The sequence below is a fragment of the Lissotriton helveticus genome, chromosome 3_1 (assembly GCF_964261635.1).
Source record: "Lissotriton helveticus chromosome 3_1, aLisHel1.1, whole genome shotgun sequence".
NCBI lineage: Eukaryota > Metazoa > Chordata > Amphibia > Caudata > Salamandridae > Lissotriton > Lissotriton helveticus.
In genome coordinates this window covers 1552383979-1552405703 of record NC_136061.1, presented here as the reverse complement: position 1 = coordinate 1552405703, position 21725 = coordinate 1552383979, and the positions used below count along the sequence as shown (strand labels likewise).

Here is a 21725-nt window from a genome sequence, read left to right as displayed (position 1 = left end):
TTGTGAATAGAGTCCCACAGCAGTCCCCACTCCCGGAGGAGGGTGTCCACTCTTCTAAACCAGGAAATCCTGAAGGACAGAGCGCGCAAAGTGACCCTCCCTCCTCACTTCGGAATCCAAGCAGTAATGCTTCGCGAAAGTGTGGAGTGAAGACCAAGTTGCCGCTCTACAAATATCCTCAACAGGCACACCTCTAGCCAATGCTGAGGTCGAAGACTTAGCTCTAGTTGAATGAGCCCTTATACCCTCTGGTGGTTCCTTACCGGCCAAAGAGTAGCAGATCTTTATGCAGAGGACAATCCATCTCGATAAAGTTCTCTTATGGACCGCCCTTCCTTTCTTGCAGCCAGCAAATCCAACGAAGAGCTGGTCTTCCAAACGAAAGTCCTTGGATCTGTCCAAGTAAAAGGACACCGCCCTCTTAGGGTCCAGACGGTGCAGTCTCTCTTCCTCCTTAGAAGGGTGAGGGGGAGGATAAAAAGAAGGTAGGGTAATGGACTGCCCTAGATGGAAGGGAGTTACCACCTTAGGCAGAAAAGCAGCCCTGGTCCTAAGAACCATTCGATCAGCATGAATGGTCAAGAAAGGGGGCTTATGACTAAGAGCTTGAAGCTCACTTACCCTCCTTGCCGAGGTTATTGCAACGAGGAAGACTGTTTTAAGGGTAAGAAGCCTCATGGGACATTTGTGGAGAGGCTCAAAGGGAGCACCCATCAAAAAAGTCAACAGAAGATTCAAGTCCCACTGAGGCACAATAAAAGGAGTAGGAGGGAACTTATTCGTGAGGCCCTTCAAAAACCTTAAAACAACCGGTGATTTAAAAAGAGAGGGCTGGTCAGGCAAACAGAGAAATGCCGACAGCGCTGAAAGATAACCTTTCACCGTGGCAACAGCCAGCCCCTGTTGCGCCAGAGAAAGGGCAAATTGGAAAACGTCAGACAGATAGGCTTTCAAAGGGTCAATAGACTTTTCCCCACACCACGAGACAAATTTCGCCCACCTATAAGAATAGACAGACTTAGTGGAGTCACGCCTGGCTGACAAGATGACATCCACAACGTCAGGTGGGAGGGAAAAAAAAATCAGGTTGCCCCGTTCAATCTCCAGGCATGAAGGTGTAATGTCTGGAGGTGGGGGTGTAGAACCTGCCCCTCCATCTGAGAGAGGAGGTCTGCCCTGAGAGGGAGACGGAGCGGCGGGTGAGAGGAGAGGTGGAGTAGATCTGTATACCACACCCTTCTTGGCCAATCCGGGGCGACCAATATGACTTGGGCCCGGTCTTGGCGAATCTTCCTCAGAACCCGAGGAATCAAAGGTATGGGGGGAAACGCGTAAAGGAGTTGACCCCTCCAACTCAACTGAAACGCATCCCCCAAGGCTCCTTGCATCGGATACTGGAGACTGCAGAATGACAGGCAGTGCGCATTCTCGCGAGTGGCGAACAGGTCCACCCGAGGAGTCCCCCACATCCGAAAGATGTCGTGAACCACCTCCGGGTTAAGCCTCCACTCGTGGTCGGCAGAGAACTGCCGACTGAGACTGTCTGCACGAACGTTCAACACTCCGGCCAGATGATTCGCCATCAGACAAATCTGATGGTCCTGAACCCAGGACCAGAGACGCAGAGCCTCTCTGCAGAGACACTGCGACCCTACCCCTCCCTGCTTGTTGATGTACCACATCGCAGTCCTGTTGTCCGTTAGGACCTGAACAGACCGACCGCGAAGGGAAGGGAGGAAGGCCTTGAGCGCCAAGCGTATCGCCCGCAATTCTAGAAGGTTGATGTGAAGCAACCTTTCCTCTGGAGACCAAAGACCCTTGACCTCCAGATCCCCCAGATGAGCACCCCACCCGAGAGTGGATGCATCCGTTATCACCGTGGCCACCGATGGGGGAAGATGAAAAGGCTTTCCTTGGGACAGATTGCCTTCCACGCCCCACCAAGACAGATCCGCTGCAGCTTCTCTGGAGATCCTCACTGACTCCCTGAGATCTCCATTGTGCTGATACCACTGTCTGCGGAGGCACCACTGGAGTGCCCTCATGTGCCAGCGTGCATGGTTGACCAACAGAATGCATGAAGCCATCAGACCGAGCAGGCGAAGGACCTTCAGGACTGGAACGACCGCTCCATTGTAAAATAAAGGAATCATCTCCCGTATGTCGAGAATCCTTTGAGGAGGAGGGAATGCACGACATACAGTAGTGTCCAGTACCGCACCTATGAACAGGTTGCGCTGGGAGGGCACCAGGTGAGATTTGGGCACGTTTATCGAAAAACCCAACCTGTACAACAACTGGGTTGTCTCCTGCAGATGATGAAGCACAGTCTCTGACGACTCCGCTTTGATCAGCCAATCGTCTAGATACGGGAATACCGGAATCCCCGATCTTCTGAGATGCGCCGCCACCACTGCCATCACCTTGGTGAAGACCCGAGGTGCAGTAGTAAGTCCAAACGGAAGGACCGCAAACTGGTAGTGTTGTGACCCAACCGTAAAACGGAGATACCTCCTGTGCGACTTCAGGATTGGGATGTGAAAGTACGCATCCTGCAAGTCGAGTGACACCATCCAGTCTTCTTCCAGCAGAGCCTGAAGAACCTGAGCAAGGGTGAGCATCTTGAATTTCTCCTGCTTCAGATAAAAATTCAAGATCCTGAGATCCAGGATCGGACGAAGCCTGCCATCCTTCTTGGGAATCAGGAAATACCGGGAGTAGCATCCCTGACCCCTTTCCTGCTCTGGAACCACCTCTATTGCACCTTTTCTCAAAAGTGTTTGGACTTCCTCCTGTAGGAGTAACAGATGTTCCTCTGAGCAATATCCCTGGCAAGGAGGGTAATTGGGAGGGAATTCCCGAAAGGGAAGGGCATACCCATTTTCTACGAGATTGAGAACCCAAAGATCTGATGTAACCGATTCCCAATCTCGTAGAAAGTAGGTAAGCCGACCCCCCACTGGGCCTACATGATCCCGAATGGAGGATCTAGGGCTGCTTCTCTGTGGCTGGGGGGTTGGAGGAGGTGGAGGAGAAAGAGACTTGACGACCTCGAGGACGTGTTCTCTGCTTCCCTCTGTAAGACCTATACAAGGTATTCTGCTGCTGCTGTTGTTGCTGCTGCTGCTGAGCAGGTCTATACGACCGAAAGGAAGAGCGACCAAACCCCCTAAACTTTCTGGTCGTAGAACCCCTGACCTGAAGGCCAAGAGATCTAGCAGTTGCCCTGCTGTCCTTGAATCTCTCCAAGGCCGCGTCTGCCTTCTTCCCAAAAAGCCCCTCGCCATCGAAAGGCAAATCCAATAATGCAGACTGCACATCCGCTGAAAAGTCAGATGACTTCAACCAGGCTGAACGCCTCGTGGCAACCGCCGTGCCCATGATCCTTGCCACAGAATCTGTTGTATCAAGTCCACTTTGGATGACCTGACGAGCCGCTGCCTGAGTGTCAGATAAAGCTTCTTCAAAGTCCTTTCTACTAGCCTCAGGAACCTTAGGGACCAAAGAACTTATAGAGTCCATAAGAGCATGGATGTATCTTCCCATGAGGCAAGTGGCGTTAGAAGACTTCAAAGCCATGCTAGACGAAGAAAAAATCTTCTTCGCGACCTGATCTTGTTTCTTGGCCTCTTTGTCGCCAGGCACCTGCGGAAAAGCCCCAACCGACTTTTTAGAGCAAGCGGCCTGAATTACCAAACTTTCAGGGGAAGGATGCGAAGATAAGAAAGCAGGATCCTCAGGAGCCACTCTATACCTCCTAGCCACACTTTTTGAAACTGCAGGAGCAGAAAAAGGCTTCTTCCAAACTTCCATTATAGGATCCTTTAAGGCATCGTTAAATGGGAGCAAAGGTTCTACTGACGAACTAGGAGAATGGAGGACCTCTGTCAACAAATTTGATTTAAACTCGACAGAGGGCAAAGTCAGACCTAAAAGTCCTGCTGCCTTCTTCATGACAACATGATAAGGTTGAACATCCCTGGAGGGAGCATCAGGTCCAGAAGGCAAAGACCACTCCGGTGAAAACTCAAGACCACTAGCATCCGCCAGGTCTTCGAAACAATCCCCTTCCAGTTCACCTTCCTCCACCTCAGAAGATGAATCATTAACTCTCTGCTCCTCCAGAAGTCGTTGAGCTTCTCTACGAGATCTCATTTTGACTCGAAGCGCAGTCGAATCCAACGCCGAATTCGACGGCGTCGGAGCCGACTTCGGAATCGAATCCGAGGGCTTGGAAGGCTGCCTCATAGAATCCAAGGGAGTCGGTGACGCCGGAACCGGGGTCGTCGACTTCGGCCGAGCCGGCGTCGATATCGGCATCGATCTTGGTGGAACCTGGTATTGCCACAGCGGAGTCGGAGCCGGCATATATGGCATGAAGGGTGCTGGAGCATAAGAGTGAGGAACACCCAAATTGAAAGCCATAGGACCCATGGGACCCGAAGGCGCTCCAGAGGGGTACCACGACCTCGAGAAAACACCATACATCGCGTTTAAAAACGCAGAAGGGTCCTGACCTGGAGTCGGGAATGGTGGATGCTCAGGCTGACCTCGAGGCACATTAGAATCTGTTTCCTCAACAGGATTCGAAACCTCTTCCTCAACAGGAACTCCATCGGTGTCCTCCGGAGCCGGAGATGGAGCCGGAGACGGAGCCGGAGACGGAGTCGGAGTCGGATCCGGAACTGGAGTCGGAGAATGGACCATCGACTCCGAAGGCGAAGCCTCACCTTCTCGATCCGACTCATGAGGAGGAATCACTTTCGACTTCATCCTTTTGGGAGACTTCGATCTGGAATGATGACGGGATCCGTGTCTCCTCTTCTTATGCTTCTTGTGGGAACCGGAAGCATGACCGGATGATGACTTCGAGGCCGACGCCTCTCGAGACCTTGACCTGGATCTCGACCTCGACTTCTTCGGATGCTTCGAGGATCTTTTAATCTTACTTGCTTTAAGTTTGGCAACAAGAAGTTTAGATTCCCTCTCACGAAGAGCCTTCGGATTCATCTTTTGACATGATGAACAACCATCGACGTCATGATCCGAGCTTAAACACCAGATACAGTCTTGGTGAGGGTCCGTAACGGACATCATCTTCCCGCATTCTCTGCAAGGCTTAAAACCGGTCTTCTTTGTCGACATGACAGTAGAACAGAAATATCTGAGAATGGAGAATCGAAGAAACGAAGTAACAATGTACTAAGGCTACAGAGTATCCCGAAACCATTAGCGTCGACGACGCGGAAAAAAGGGAACTGATGTCATCACGCCGGCGTGGGCCTATTATAGGCGTCGGTGACGTCAGCGGAGTCGCGAGCGAGGTCGTGTCTCTATGACGTCAGGACTCCACGTTGGCGCGAGGCTACGAAAAAAGAATTTCCGAATGTTGCTGATGCAAAGGGGTATTCACTAGGTGAGGAATCCACACGGCAGATGTATCTATCAGAAGTTGAGTTCGGAGACCAGTGACCCAACTTCCCAGAGATGCCTGATGTTAAACTGTTAAATCTACACACACATCCCTATGGGGAAGATCAATGCACATTTACCCCATCAGGAGTGCACTCATTTAACAAAGCCAACACCAGGTAGGACTACAAAGCTTAAGGTTGAAAAACAGGTTTCAGAAGAACTCCAAATCTATCAAATCCCCAAAAAGAGTAGGACAAGGCCACCAGCCCTCCAACATAATTCCCTCCACTCATACTCCACCCAAGCACACCTTCACTGCCTTCCTCGCCTTGGGAGTCTGTCTAGTCATACCAAACCTTTCTGAGAGCTGTGCTAAACACTTTTAGTAAAAACCTACCCCAACCAACAGATGGTGATAGCATTTTAAATGGGCACGAATGGGCAAGAAACTGCTAGCATTGATGGCCTTGTGCACCACAATGGTGCCTCACGCAAGGATACACATGTATCCACGACAAATGTGTCTAGCGAGCCAATGGCCAAAGGCAGAGAATGAATGAGAGGATCTAGTGTGCTGAAGTCCAGGGTCCAGCAAAGCAAAAAATGGTGAAAAAAATAAAATTGTTACTGGGCACATCATTTCTCAAACCTTCGGCCATAATTGACTATTACCACAGATTACTGTCTTACAGGTTATGAGGCACACCTCAATCACCAGCAACAACAACAGGGTTACCATATCAATTATCTGGCGCGGACAACAATATAGCCAACAATGTGAACATTAAAAAGCTTTTTGTGGATGAAATGTTCCTCATAAAGACAGACAACATTACTACCATGTATTACATCTAGAAGCACATAGGGGCACATTTGTCGCACCTGTCTACTGTACAGACATATGTAAAGGTTCGACATGATAAATGCCACACAAGTTTGACGAGCATTACTGAATGGATATCTATGCTCGTCAGAGGCTTTGGTTAGCCAAATTATTAGAAAAATGGCTTAAAACCTTTGCACCATCTGTTTACTAATGACAAAGCAACAACATATTTACATATTTGTAGCCCTGTTTCTGCATCGTAGGAATCTTCATTGAAGTAATAAATGTTTGAATATTTCCCTGCCATTTTTGTGGACCCCAGAACACCAACATATAGCTGAATCTCGTGCCAGACAGCATGAAAATATTGTCTTTGAATCAGAAAATGTCTGCGTGCATCAGTTGAATCAAAGCCCAAAAAGAATAGCAAATTTAAGAGATACATTTAAAGCCTCAGCTGACAAGAAATATAAAAATATACTCATTTCTTAAAAAGATGTCTAAGAGTTTTCTGTCCCACTCTTGCTTCAGCTTCAGTATCAGTGTCTAAACAATGTTTTGTGAACGTGTGAATTGACTTCCACGGAGCTGCATAACACATGTCTGTGATAGAGATATTTCCAATCCATGCAGTAGTGGCAGCCCTTGTGGTAACATAGTGAGATACGAGCCACTATTCATTTAGCAACAGTTTGCTTTGAAGTAGCTAGACCTTGTCTAAAGTGACTGTAATTGATAAAAAAGTGTATTTGTCTTTCTAACGTCTTTTGTTTTGTCTAAGTAAAAGTATAAAACTCTTCTAATGTCAAGATAATGTGGAGACCTTTACACAGATGTGGAAGGATAAAAAAAAAAAAAACATAGTTCATGTGACAGTTTGAGTTATGTGGAAGTCCAATGCTACTTTAGGTAAGAAAAAGGGCTGTGTTTGTATAACAACACTATTAGCATAAAAAATTGTTAAAGGTTCTATTGAGGACAGAGCCTGAATTTCACTAACTGTCCATGCTGGGGTGATTGCAAATAAGAAGGCAGTTTTCCATTAAACTTTTCTTTAAAAATAAATGTGTTGAGAAGACGTGGGTTTACAATTGGGTGCTATTGTATGGGTTGACTCTTTTTCTTTACCAGGAAATATCTTACATATACCCCCATATTTTCTTGAGGAGATGGAATCTTTTCTATTGCTTTTTTGGCTAACAGAGGTTGGATTTCCTTGTGTAGGATGTTAATCTGAGATTTTGAGGTTGATTTTTGAGGAACACAAGGTAATGTTGTGAAATACATGTTAAAGATTCCTGATAGGACTACTAAATTAATCCAATTTAATGATTATATATATATAAACTATCTTTCCCCAAAGCGAGTCACTATTTTCTAGTTCAAGCAGAGCATGTGTGTCTACAAACTGAACATGATACTTGCCTTGTAACCATCCGTTAAAAGCTTGTAGTTTTATAGATTCACATGAGCCAGCCATCCTCCCTGGAATCAAGCACTGATTGAGATTGATGTGACAGTTTAACTTTGCAACTTACAATCCCCCGGACACATTTCCTGTCTAATTTCATAATAGTTCACTGACATTACTCACAGATGGGGAAAAGCAATGTAAGATGTAGCCTTTGTCCTGGTGTATTATTGTGTGGTAAGGGATGAGCCATGAGATACAGACTGAAGATTTCTCTGATGAAAAACAACTTGTAACGACCACAACCCAACGTTAGATGGCATGAGTAAGCCGAGCAAGCAAACCTACACCACGACAAGCTACATATGCTTATAAAGTAAATAACTTTTTGATTCAAAATGAACCAATTAGAGGCCGTAGATGTGAATGAAAAATAAATATATACATTTTGTAGAATTCGTGCAACGTTCAGTATATTAAAAAAAATCATTATAAATCATTACTTGCTTTAAATGTAAAAAATAAATAAATCAGGAAGAGTGTACATAAAGCAGGGAATGGTATCTTATGACTACTTTGAGAAATAATGGAAGGACATTCCATAGAGGCGACTAATCAGATGGGTAAAATAACTCCCCATACAGCACCAGGGACGGTAAAACGGATATGCAGGGCCGAGGTAGATGTGTTGTTACGTTTGGTCAGAAGTAAGTAAAAAAGCACACTTCCAATTTTTTTTTAATTATAATAATTAATAAGGCAGGCGAGAATTAAAAGAAGAACAGATAAGTAGGGACAGGTGGTTACTGGGGGTATGTACACCAAACAGGCTTCCCCACAAAGGCAAAGATGAGGGTGAGAAGAAAGGAGAGGAATTATTAAGGGGTCTCACTTATTAACACAGTTAGTAAGCATTTTCTGATAGAAAATTATTAGGAATAATCAAACCAAACAGATCTGACAATGCAAAATGCATTTTTGTCAAGACAGATATACCTGGTCCAATTTGTCAGGATAACGTCAAAAACCTGACATCTTTGAGTTAAAGTGGTATGTTAGTGCTAAGATTAGCAAGTGCACAAACATAACAGACAGGTAACACCACTGTAAATAATGTAGCTTGTTTTCAGTGCATTATTAATGGATAAATTACCCAATATAACACTGTCAGAAGAGATTGTGTCGTATGACCATGCAGGCAGTACAAGACACCCCCCCTCCCAAACCATTCACATTCTCCAGGTAACTGCAAAGGTAAACCACTTGAGTACCAAAGTCTTGGAGTATAGTGTTCAGAGGTATCTATAAGAATTATGACATGTCTCAGAGAAGCATGCTACATGATGCAACGATCTGAAGTCTACCCGATAAGTCGCTTGAAGCAAGAAGAGTGTTGTCTGTATGACAGAGAGTTAAAAGAAATATGGCTGCTGCTGCAGAGCACCTTCCACCGGAGCTGTCACGCAAGACAGTGGCCACTGACGTAGTTCCAGACGGACGTATGATGTTACAACGCATACTTTTACAACGCATACCTTTACAACGCATTTTTTACAATGCAACATCCATTACAACGCATTCCATTACAACGCATGCCATTACAACAAATTTTTAAAAACTACCTTTACCACGCATTCCATTACAACGCATACTACCTTTACAACGCATACCATTACAACGCATACCATTACTTTGCATGTATGGTAAGTATTGGATAGTGTAGGGGTAAAAATTACTATTCTAACTCCAGTGAGGTGCAACAGTAGGGTAAGTGTTGGATAGTGTAGGGGTTAAAATTACTATTCTAACTCCAGGGGGTGCAACAGTAGGGTAAGTGTTGCATAGTGTAAGGGTACTATGCGTTGTGATGGTATGCGTTGTAATGGTATGCGTTGTAATGACTGCATTGGAATGACATGCGTTGTAGTGTCATGCGTTGTAATGGTTGCGTTGTAATGGCATGCGATGTAATGAATGTTGCGTTGTAAAAGTTTTGTTGTAATGGTAGTGCGTTGTAAAATGTTGCGTTGTAAAGGTTGTTTCCGTTCAGACACGTAATAACCAAGCCAGCTTGAAACAGGACATTGGATGACAAAGCCAAATACAGAAAATTGTTGTCAATTAAGCAAAATCTACGCCGGCGTCACCCAAAAACAGCTCAGGAAACTACAGAACGTCCAAAACACAGCAGCAAGACTGGTCCTCAACATTTCCTGCTGCAGCCACATGACACGACACCTCCGACAAATCCACTGGCTCCCTATCAAACAAGAGAATAACCTTCAAGCTCCTCACACATGCCTAAAAGGCTCTCCACGACGCAGGACCAGAATATCTGAACCATGCCTCGTTTTCCACACACCCGGACAACTCCGCCCTGCCCAACTCGCCCTGGCCTCCGTCCTACGGATCCACAAGACCAGAACTGGAGGAGGATCCTTCTCCTATCTCGCTGCCACGACCTGGAACACCCTGCCCCCCACCTCAGGCAATCAGCATTGTTGACCCATTTTAGGAAGGACCTCAAAACTTGGCTCTTCAACTGAATCTCCACACCCAGACGGATCACCAGCCCCCCCACCCCTCAGCGCCTTGAGACCCTCACAGGTAAGTAGCTATTCTTTACAAACCTCTGATTGATTGATTGATTGAAAGTTCTACGCTGGAAACATATAGTCAAGACAGCACTACAATCTGCGGAGCCAGAGATTGCATTCCATCTGTAAGAGGACCATGGCTACCAGGTGGCTCAAGTGCCCATGTAAGACGAAAGATAATGAAGTCAGACTACAGGAGGCGAGCCCTACAAAAACCTGAGTTTTACTTGATTTAAGTTGATCCAATGATGGAACACTCAACTGGCAATGTTCTAAACAGTATTGAGCATGCTGTATTTCTATTTAACTTCACTATAATATGTTTTACTCCACAGTTGTAAATCAGTAACTAAGTAAATATACAAGATAACCCATAAGCAAAAGATGCACATTAAATAAGAAGGGTAAATGGGCAGATCCCAGGGATACGCAATGAATGTGATTGTAGGGCTGCGAGTGGGAGAGGAAGCGATTAATTGTATCCTATGAGAAGACAAGTTGGACCTGACAGTGGGCTAGATCAGAGACACAAGCTTTTTCCATCCTATCAACTATCCAAGGGGACACAAAGCAGACTCATAAATAGATCCACCAACACATGTAATAAAGATGTCCCAAAGTTGTACAAAAACCATATTGCGGTAATGGTATTCCTCAGTGTAGCTGACAACCAAAAAAGGACTTCCATTACATACACACATCATTTTAAATGCATTTTGCCTAAAAACCCTAACTCTATTAATTCACTGAATGAAGACTGTAAGGTGCCTCAAATCCAACAACCTGATAATGGCTCAAATGTTTTGAGGTCAACATATTTCCTTGTGGGGCAATTTGATACAGTGAATTTGCTATGCTCAAAATTGACTTGAGACGATATGTGTAGGAAAGTACCCCTTTTTGACATGGTCACCCCTATTTTTTTCCTAGTATTTGATACAACTTTGACTGAAGTGCACTGAGTTCCTGATAACCAGGTCCCCAGTTCACACAAAAGGTAACCAGATGGTTGCTTAAAGAAAAAGTAAAAAAGTGAACAAGAGTGTGTATTTTAAGCAAGACAAAGGGCATTTGCTATTTAAAGACGAGAACCCTCACTCACCCATAGGGTGACATGCATCATTGGGTTCCCTCTTGCACACAGTGCCTGCAAGGTGCACAGTGTGGGCTACAACTCTCCCTTAGGAGAGGAGCGTGAGGTGTTTCTACTCCAATGTTATACGTGAGTGAGGGGCAGAGTGCTAAATAATATCAAAAATGTGTGTATTAAAACCACCTAATATGGGGAAAATAAACTTTATTAAGTATCCCAAATGGATGGAGTTAAAAACAGTGTAACAATAGGGATAAGGATGTTCCCTATCTGACTAGGTCAACATGTTTCTGCCAGATGATGTAAATGTGTGGCATTCTTCAGGGCCAATGTCTTGTCACTCTGCTGAAATTAGTGTAAATTAATAAAACAAAACAAATACTTAATTTTTTGTATGGATGTCTTCAGAGACCAGCTTCAGTATGGTCAGCCCTCTGCAAACACACAAAATACATATTCACAAGTTCACAATCAACTCAATTCAATAATGTCCAGGTGCTAGTGATAAAGTGCCAAAACACACGTGACGTGACACCCACTGCAAATCCAATAAATCAGTAATCTCACCATTTGCAGATTGACTCTCTGTATTTACCTTCAGTAGGTCCTCTTATCTAATACTGGGAATCTTAAGGCAGAAATCAAAAATAGTGAGAATGATCATACTTCACAATGACACATCAAAAGTCCTTAAACATTCTCAACCAGAACTGTGAGTGCACTATACATGTACACATATGTAAATAACACTCGTCCAGTTTCCTCGAGTCCTCAATACTGTCATGTATACCCATAACCTATCGCTATTGTTAGCTCTATATATCTCTCTTCCTCCTCTGTTGTACAGACCAACTACACTCGGGAGGTGGTACTTCAAATAGCACGCAGATTTAACCTCTAAGCGTCTTCTAGTCAGATACGGTGAGAAGCCCCCATATTCCCCATTCCGCTTGTTTCATATAGGTAGTCCCAAACCTCACTTCGGTACGGGAAAACAAAACATGCCACGCCCTTTTTACGAATCACTCGCACGACTCACCAACTTTCCGGAGTACATTTTCAAAAGACCAGAGGCCAGAAGGGGAGACCGGATACTCCTGTGTACCACATTTAACTTTAAGCGCGCCTCCTGCACCTGTAGTAAAGAGGATCACTTCCGGGTCATGGAGCGCGTTCCAGGAAATACCATGCACAAAAACACTCGCTAAAAAACAAAATGTGTTTAGTGATCTCACTGAATCCAATTAAATTCAATTAAATGGTACTCCCTACTTTAAAATAAAATACGAAGAGGACATACAAGCGTAGGTATATCCCAATGCTTGTGTACATGATCTTATGCCCATGTTTACTAATTTACATTGGAATGACTACAAGGAAGGTGAAACATAGGATGGTGGAGCATCGAAGTGCCTTTCGATGCAAAAAGACTAACACCCGCATGACTAGACATTTTGTAGACATGACACACACTGAGGATGACTTTACTTGGTTTGCCATCGATAAACCAAGATATGACATTAATATGGGGCCCCTAGATAAGGTACTTTTACGTAGAGAACAAAGATGGGTATACCGATTGAAAAGTCATATTACAGGATTAAACGAAGATATACCATGAAGCCTGTTATAGATATAGATTTGTGAAAATGATGTCTAAATACCTTATCGGTTGCCACAACCCCCCCTTTTTTGGATTTGATACTTGACATGTGATATTGTGTCTGTAAGTTACATACACATATTAGTTATGGACATATATCTGGATGATGGGTGTCAAATACTGACATCTGTACTACACATATTGATGTTTTCATCTTTTGTTGGCGTAGTAAAATAGTTCTGACATTAGCTCTGTATATTTATTGAGAAAGGCATGGGTTCTTGTTCACCACAGCACACAAGTGAACTACGTATCCCATAATGCATTGGGATATACCTACGCTTGTATGTCCTCTTCGTATTTTATTTTAAAGTAGGAGTACCATTTAATTGAATTTAATTGGATTCAGTGAGATCGCTAAACACATTTTGTTTTTTAGAGAGTGTTTTTGTGCATGGTATTTCCTGGAACGTACTCTGCGACCCGGACGTGATCCTCTTTACTACCGGTGCAGGAGACGTGCTGAAAGGTAAATGCGGTACACTCTCGTCTTTTGAAAATGTACTCCGGAAAGTTGGTGAGTCGTGCGAGTGATTCGTAAAAAGGGCGCAGCATGTTTTGTTTTCCCGTACCGAAGTGAGGTTTGGGATTACGTATATGAAACAAGCGGTATGGGGAATATGAGGGCTTCTCACCGTATCTGACTAGAAGATGCTTAGAGGTTAAATCTGCGTGCTATTTGAAGTACCACCTCCCGAATGTAGTTGGTCTATACAATAGAGGAGGGAGAGAGATATATAGAGCTAACAATAGCGATAGGTCATGGGTGTACATGACAGTATTGAGGACTCGAGGAAACTGGACGAGTGTTATATACATATGTGTACATGTATAGTATACTCAGATAGAGTTCTGGTTGAGAATGTTTAAGGACTTTTGATGTGTCATTGTGAAGTATGATCATTCACACTATTTTTGATTTCTGCCTTAAGATTCCCAGTATTAGATAAGAGGACCTACTGAAGGTAAATGCAGAGAGTCAATCTGCAAATGGTGAGATTACTGATTTATTGGATTTGCTGTGGGTGTCACGTCATGTGTGTTTTGGCACTTTATCACTTGCACCTGGGCATTATTGAATTGAGTTGATTGTGAACTTGTGAATATGTATTTTGTGTGTTTACAGAGGGCTGACCATACTGAAGCTGGTCTTTGAAGATAGCCATACAAAAAAATTAAGTATTTTTTTTGTTTTATCAACTTACACAAAGTTCAGCAGAGTGACAAGACATTGGTCCTGAAGAATGCCATAAATTTACATCATCTGGCAGAAACATGTTGACCTAGTCAGATAGGGAACATCCTTATCCCTATTGTTTCACTATTTTTAACTCCATCTATTGGGCATACTTAATAAAGTTTATTTTCCCCATATTAGGTGGTTTTAATACACACATTTTTGATATTATTTAGCACTCTGCCCCTCACTCACGTATCACATTGGAGTAGAAAACACCTCACGCTCCTCTCCTAAGGGAGAGTTGTAGCCCACACTGTGCACCTTGCGGGCACTGTGTGCAAGAGGGAACCCAATGATGAAGCAGGTCACCCCATAAGGGAATGAGCGTTCTCGTCTTTAAATAGCAAATGCCCTTTGTCTTGCTTAAATCTCACACTCTTATTCACTCTTTTACTTTTTCTTTAAGCAACCATCCGGTTACATTTTGTGTGAATTGTATATTGGAGTGGTACCGTGGATGGTGAGAATTACTCCATTAGAGACCCTGTTGTGATTTAATAACCAGGTCCCCAGTGCCAATGTTCTTTCCCAAAAACAAGGTAACTGCAATTGATCCATAAATGGCAAACCCTGTAGCACCACTGTAAGTTTCTAGTAATTGGTATCCCTGGTACTTAGGGCATGAGCACAAAAGAGGGTCCCTAAGGACTACAGTATGTATTGTGCCACCCTAAAGGACCCACCACCAAACTCATGCAAACTGCCATTGCAGACTGCATGAAATGGTGCAGACTAAAGTGAAAACATGACGCTGCACACATCCAGTGTGCCATGTCCCCAAGTACTGCATGAGATATATGTACTCGCCCAGACAGCAAGCCTTACAGCCCTAAGGCAGGGTGCATTAAATTACATGTGAGGGCATATGTGCTTGAGCAGCTATGGTCGTGTCGTCTAGTCCAATTACTAGATAATACAAATGAACAGGGAAGGCATCTTGAGTAGATATACTGTACACTGATCATTACGAGTTCCCAGCTACACAATGGCTTCACTGACACCTATGGTGTTCTGTATCAAACAACTTGTTTTAATAAATCCATACTGATGCCAGTCAGAGGGCACCTTAGAGGTGCTCCCTGAAAACCTAGCAACCTCTAGTGTACTGGCTCACTGGTGTAGACCAGTCTGCCACCACAGACAGGGTTCTGACCCCCTGCATGTGAGAATCCACACTCTAAGATATCAGAAAGAATGCCTACTTCGGCTGGAGATGTTGTCACCTCCTCCAAGCAGGATGGCTAGTAATCAGCATATCAAGGCTGGAGGCTTCAAAAGCCTCTGCTGCCTTTGATATGCGACCCCAGCTTGCCCCAGACTGGGGAAATGCAACTCCCTGCCCAGGGACTATTTAGCACCATGACAGGTGGGAAAATTAGCTAGTCAGAAGGCATGGTCACTATCAGGCTAGTTACACCCCTTAGGTGGACTAACTGAAATGAACACGAAAAGTAGAATTCCACCATCTTGATTTTTGGTGAAATTAGATATACTGGATCAGGGTTTTGACCACTCCCCACAAAGAATCGGTCATATAGGGTGGTGTAGGCACCCATAAGGTAAATAGTCCATTGACTACTACCTTACTATCTGCAAGAACTGAGGACCAGCTGCAGACTTTTTGGCACCAAACCCTGTCTGCAACTGTCCCGACAATCGCGACAAACCGACTCATTCTGCCGCTGTGCATCTGCCAAGAACCCTGGTGGGCTGCAAGCGCTTCGCAAATTGCCAGCAATCTCCCTTGGGGTAGAGGAGCCACTCCCCTGCAGTTTGCAGGCACAAAACAGCAAAGTCCAGTCTACTGTTCTGCTGGCCCCAAGTTGCACAGACACAGCAGTTGCACAGGAAGATGCTGGGTGCTCCAAGAGGTCAGATCCATCTCCTCACCAACTGAGAAGACGCTGAGGCCAACCGGAGCCACACAGCTTCAATACCAGGGGTACTAGACCCCTTGGAGCAACCAAAGCCTGTTTGAGCCAAAGCCAGACTTAAGGACTGAGCAGCTGTTGATGGGCATCACCACCACATAGACCCACTTCTAGAGAGGCGCAGCTGTCCTGATTTTTTGTCTCCTCAACCGGCAAGACAGACAACTGTGAGCGCCTGTGACGCACAAGCCCAGCCGACCTAACCTCTCTGCGCCTGAGCTCCCCACCCAAGTATCCGAGAACCGACTGTGCTTCCTTGCTCCGAGGGCCCTCATGAATTGAGCCCCAGTTGGGTAGCTTCAGGGCTTCACCCTGTGGAGCGTGTTTATAGGGGCCCACCCTTCCCCACTTTGGTGTATCAAGCAAAGCTACCAACCTTACCAGCACCTCTGCACCCGGACACTCTGGGGCAAGTAAAAACTAACTGCTGGTGGTTCTTAGGACCATGGACGCATACCGCCTTCAAGTTCTGAAGGGGACCTCTGAAACCTATTGCAAGTATATGTATGCAGTATATGCCTTTTTCCCCATAGGAAAGCACTGCAGCATAAAGCCTCATTTAAGTGAACATTTTACTTACCTGTAAAAATCAATATCTCGAAAAGTACTAACTTGATCCTGCAGTTCTTGGTGTTGAAAGTTACATAACAATGTGTGTTATTTTTCTAAATTGGTCTCAGATTTTTTCTTGAGTGTTTGTCTCCTTTATCGCCCACACTACCACAAAAAGAGAGCATTTGGGTTTGTTACTTGTGCCTCTGTAAACCAATAAGGGTACCTGGACTCTCTGCACAACGTACCTTGTTTTGGTGCACTATATAGAGAGCCAGCTTCCTACATATGTATTTGAGAAGCGGTCAGAGGAGGCTGTGGCCCACAGTCCACTGCACTACCAGCCTTGGCTAACAATAGTCACTTAAACCTACCGTGGAAATGCTCAGATCACATTCAGAAACAGAGGTCAGTTCAGGAAGTTCCACCTTGAGCTCCAGTGTCTTCGATTCCCCTGTCTCCGCTTTGACAATGGACAGTTCATAATGTGGTGTTGGTAGATCTTTCTCCGGCACTTCTGAACTGGAAATCTCCTCTATCAAGCATCTTTTTGGCCGCTGGCCAGAATCTTCGTTAAGTAACCGAATAGGATGACTGACTTCTTGCTCCCTGCCTTGGACTGAGCCTTGGACTGAAATATTTTTTATTTGATGCAGCAAAGATGCTTCCGTGCCTGACAAAATAAAGTAACATGTAATTAACAGAGGTTAAAAAACGCACATAATATTTAGTCAAATTCTCTTTCATTTGCCTATGCCAATAAATTAAAATCTGGATGAATGAAAAAATACAAACATAGTTTCAGGTTCTTATGATCCGTCTCATAGGTCAGGCACAGGCATTTTTGGGATTGATTTGGTGGTGGGGTGGGTCGGTCATTGGATACCCAGTTGCGAAAAACATCATGAGATAATGGTTATATTTTAAGGCTAAATGAAGGTTTGCTAGTCATTTAAGCACCCTCTGGCTGTTTTCTTGCTTTCCTTAGCTTGGTATTTAACAATAAACTCTGTCTTTTTTTATAATGCACAATGCTAGTTTTTGACTGCTACACTGGAAGTGAACAGAATAATTCAGGTAAATGCAGAGTTACGTAGAATAAACAAATAGCAGGAACTTTATTTCGACTTTTCCGTTCCCGCCTAGAGAGAATTGCAATTCAATTCTCTGATCACGCCCTTAACTTAAGGGACATGTGAAGGTGGGTAAACCTACAGCGACAAGCTCATAGGCCAATGCATACGTACATAGATCTGTATGCAATCAGAAATACATTCCAATGCCGCAGTGTTCTATCCTGCACTGACACACTATACCTCCATAAGAAGCGAAGTTGCAGCCCATTATAGACACTTTAACCAATGGGAGCTCATATTTTTTTTTACATTGAAATGATGAATCAACGTACAGCATACACAATTAACTTTGACTCTGGTCAATAGAGTGCTTTATAACCTTCAGATTATTACAGTCTTTCAGCATTAGGGTCTCTTCTCATTGCTTCAAGTACAAAACCTGCTATTTGAAGAGAATGGGATATCTGGTGTATTTTAATAATGCTGCGAACTGTGACATCCATGCCGGCTGGAACTTTGGGGAAATATAGACAGGGGGGCACATGTTGTGCCCCCGTGAATGTATCCACCGGTGGGGTGGGGGACATTGGGGCCATGCAGGGCCCCCTTTGTTCCTCCACCGCCAGCCTTTTCATGGCAGGGCTCCCGTCATTAAATGGCTGGTGGTGGCGTAACTCGTAACTGGCTGAACGGGACTGCGCCAGTCCCGCTCAGCATGTTACATTGTGGTGCAGCTCCGCCACCGTAGTTCCCATGAGCTGCCGGTGGTCCTCCAATTACATTTCTCATGAAAAAAAGTGTTGTCCTGCTATTCATCCTTCAAATACTTCCTAGAGTCATCGTTAATGTTAACAAAATTGAATAGCAGGACAAATGACCTGGATGTTGTTTCTGTTTTAATTTGTCAGAGTTACCTTTAAGTGGCATAACTTGATAGTGGTATGTATGAGTAAGTATTGTCAGTTTCTTCCCTCTTTTTACAACAGTTGAACTGTTGTTAAGTAACTATAAAATGTGATGTGTGCTTCAGGATGCGTTAGATAATTAGAGATTTTTTAAAATCTTGGGTTGAATTTTCGTATCTAATAATGGCAGTTTGTTTATTCAAGTTAGGTAATCACACATGCATTATTACGGGATACACAATATACTTACGGACGAGCTAGAGACATTGTGATTGTATTATTCAGGGGTTGGATTATGACATTTACTGAATCAAGTTTGTTTATATCATACAATCACACAAGTGTTAATATGGATTTAATACATTAGTGTCCAATGTCCCCTACTTAATGGTGGCCACTGCGGGGCAGGCGAGCAAGACCACTGACTCATTGTCAGTGAAATTGCTCTCCCTCCCTCTCAGCTCCACCATTAAGTGAGCCCTTCCCCAGAGCCCATGCACTCTCGAGTGTTGGTGTTCGAGGCCCTCCTCCACCCGCAGGTTTCACCTACGCCTCATCCCTGGTGGTCCGTCCAGTGGATGTCTGTCTCCATTCTCTTGTTCCGCTTTTTCTCTCCTTTTTTACTCGTTTTTTCCCTCACTTCTATCTCCCCCTTCACTCTCCTTCTGGGTCTGAACCTCCATTTTCTGCCGTTTTCCCCTCATTTCAAGCTCCCCCCTTCACCCTCCTGTGTCTTTCCTCCATTTTTCACTCATTTTTTACCCTCATCTCAATCTTACCCTTTCACTCTCCTGTGTCCTCTGTGTCTTTCCTCCAATCTTTCTTGCACTTGTGCTGCCTTATTTGCACTTTTCTCTCTCTTTTTGCCTTTTTCCTTTTGCCCATTTTAGCCCGTTTTTCCCAGCCGCTGGTTCCCCCGCGGTCCCTCCCCCCAAGCACGACCAGTGCGACCGGCCCACTACAGCTCCCCTCCCCGCTCCCTCCTCCCAGCTGTCCAGCCCTCCCCAACCCCTACTTAATGGCGGCCACTGCGGGGACAGGCGAGCAAGACCACTGACTCATTGTCAGTGAAATTGCTCTCCCTCCCCGCAGCTCCACTATTAAGTGAGGCCTTCCCCAGAGCCCCTGCACTCTCGAGTGTTGGTGTTCGAGGCCCTCCTCCACCTGCAGGTTTCACCTGCGCCTCATCCCTGGTGGTCAAGTGGACCTCTGTCTCCATTCTCTTGCTCTGCTTTTTCTCTGCTTTTTTACTTGTTTTTTCCCTCACTTTTATACCCCCCTTCACTCTCCTTCTGGGTCTTAACCTCCATTTTCTGTCGTTTTCTCCTCATTTCAAGCACCTCCTTCAATCTCCTGTGTCTTTCCTCCATTTTTCATTCGTTTTTTACCCTCATCTCAATCTCCCCCATTCACTATCCTGTGTCCTCTGTCTTTCCTCCACTCTTTCTTGCACTTTTGCTGCCTTATTTGCACTTTTATCTGTCTTTTTGCCTTTTCCAGCCCGTTTTCCCCGCCGCTGCTGCCCCCCGCGGCCCCTCCCCCCCCAGCACGACCAGTGCGACTGGCCCAATCCAGCTCCCCTGCCCGCTCACAGCTGTCCAGCTCTCCCCGACCCCTACTTAATGGGGGCCACTGGGTGGCCGCATGGCCGGGGCGCCAAAGGCAAGCCCGTCTGCGCGCGTCCACGTCCCGACTGCGACCAGAGCCAGGAACCCTGGATCTCTGCACCGCCAACGCTGCAACCCAGCAGCACTCCACGCTCTGAACCCAGGCCGCAACAACAACTGCAAGCTAGCATCACCAGCCGACACCCACGGACCCTTCAGCTGTCACTGCTGCCGGCACACCTGCAGCACTGCCAAGACCAGTGACCCAGCGCAATCCGCCCGCAAGAACACAACCGAACCAAAGACCCTGCAATGCATCCTCCTCAATGTCTGATCCCTCCACAAACACCCACCGAAATCTGGGACCTCCTCGACAGCACTACCCCGGACATAGCATTCTTTACCGAAACCTGGACCAACACCACCTCCGGACAGGACATCGCCATCACCATTCCCCAAGGATACAAGAACTCCAGAAGGACAGCCCCACCCGCTCTGGAGGAGGAATCGCCATCGTCCACAAATCCACCCTCCGCCTGAGCACACTCCCCAATGAGCCCACAGACCTGATGGAACACCGTCACTTCAAGATACTGTCCAGCCCTACTGCTACCCTCCATGGAACGCTCATCTACCGACCCACTGGACCGCGCAGACTTTTCGCCAACTCCATCACGGACATCATCTCCCTGCATGCCATCGCGTCCACCAACTACACCATACTGGGAAACCTCAACTTCCACCTCGACAACCAACTCGACCCCAGCACCATATCCCTCCAGGACAACCTCCACAACATTGAACTCCGCCAGATCCTGCCCGAACCCATGCACTCAGCAGGACACACCCTCGACTCCCTCTTCACAACAGGAAACTCCATCACATTCAGCCACACCACCGAACTCCCATGGACTGACCATCGATGCGTCCACTTTACCTTCAGAACACCCACCATCCACAGACACCGGCACCTGCTCTCACGAAGAAACTGGACCAGAATCACAGATGACCAGCTAACCTCATCACTCAGAAACTCCACCCCAACCATCGCGGAAAACGTAGACGCCAACACCGCAGCCCAAACACCATAACCCCCCTCAAGAAAAACAACAACACCCACGCCAAGAAAGCTAGATGGTTCACCACCGAACTTCGAGAGTCCAGACACACTTGCCGCCGCCTCGAAAAGGCCAGGAGGAACACCAAATACACAGAAGCCCACAGCAACTTCAGAGCCGCCTCCAACGCCCACCACCAACTCATCAGAAAAATGAGGAAAAAAGCGATTGAAGACTATATCTCCACTCAAGCACACAACAGCAAAGAACTATTCAACATCATCAAGGAGTTCGCCCAACCCACCAGCGAGTCCACCGACATCCCTCCCTCACAAGACCTCTGTAACAAAC

The 21725-nt window shown here is 45.7% G+C and overlaps 1 protein-coding gene across 1 annotated transcript in view; it reads right to left on the bottom strand.

Annotated features, from left to right (window-relative positions):
• The window catches only part of PIH1D2 (PIH1 domain containing 2), a 262948-nt gene that overhangs the window by 2834 nt on the left and 238389 nt on the right, over positions 1–21725 (bottom strand). The window contains exon 5 of the mRNA XM_078682300.1: positions 17103–17401. Within this exon, the coding sequence (XP_078538426.1) occupies positions 17103–17401 (299 nt within the window). The remainder of the gene's footprint in view (positions 1–17102; positions 17402–21725) is intronic.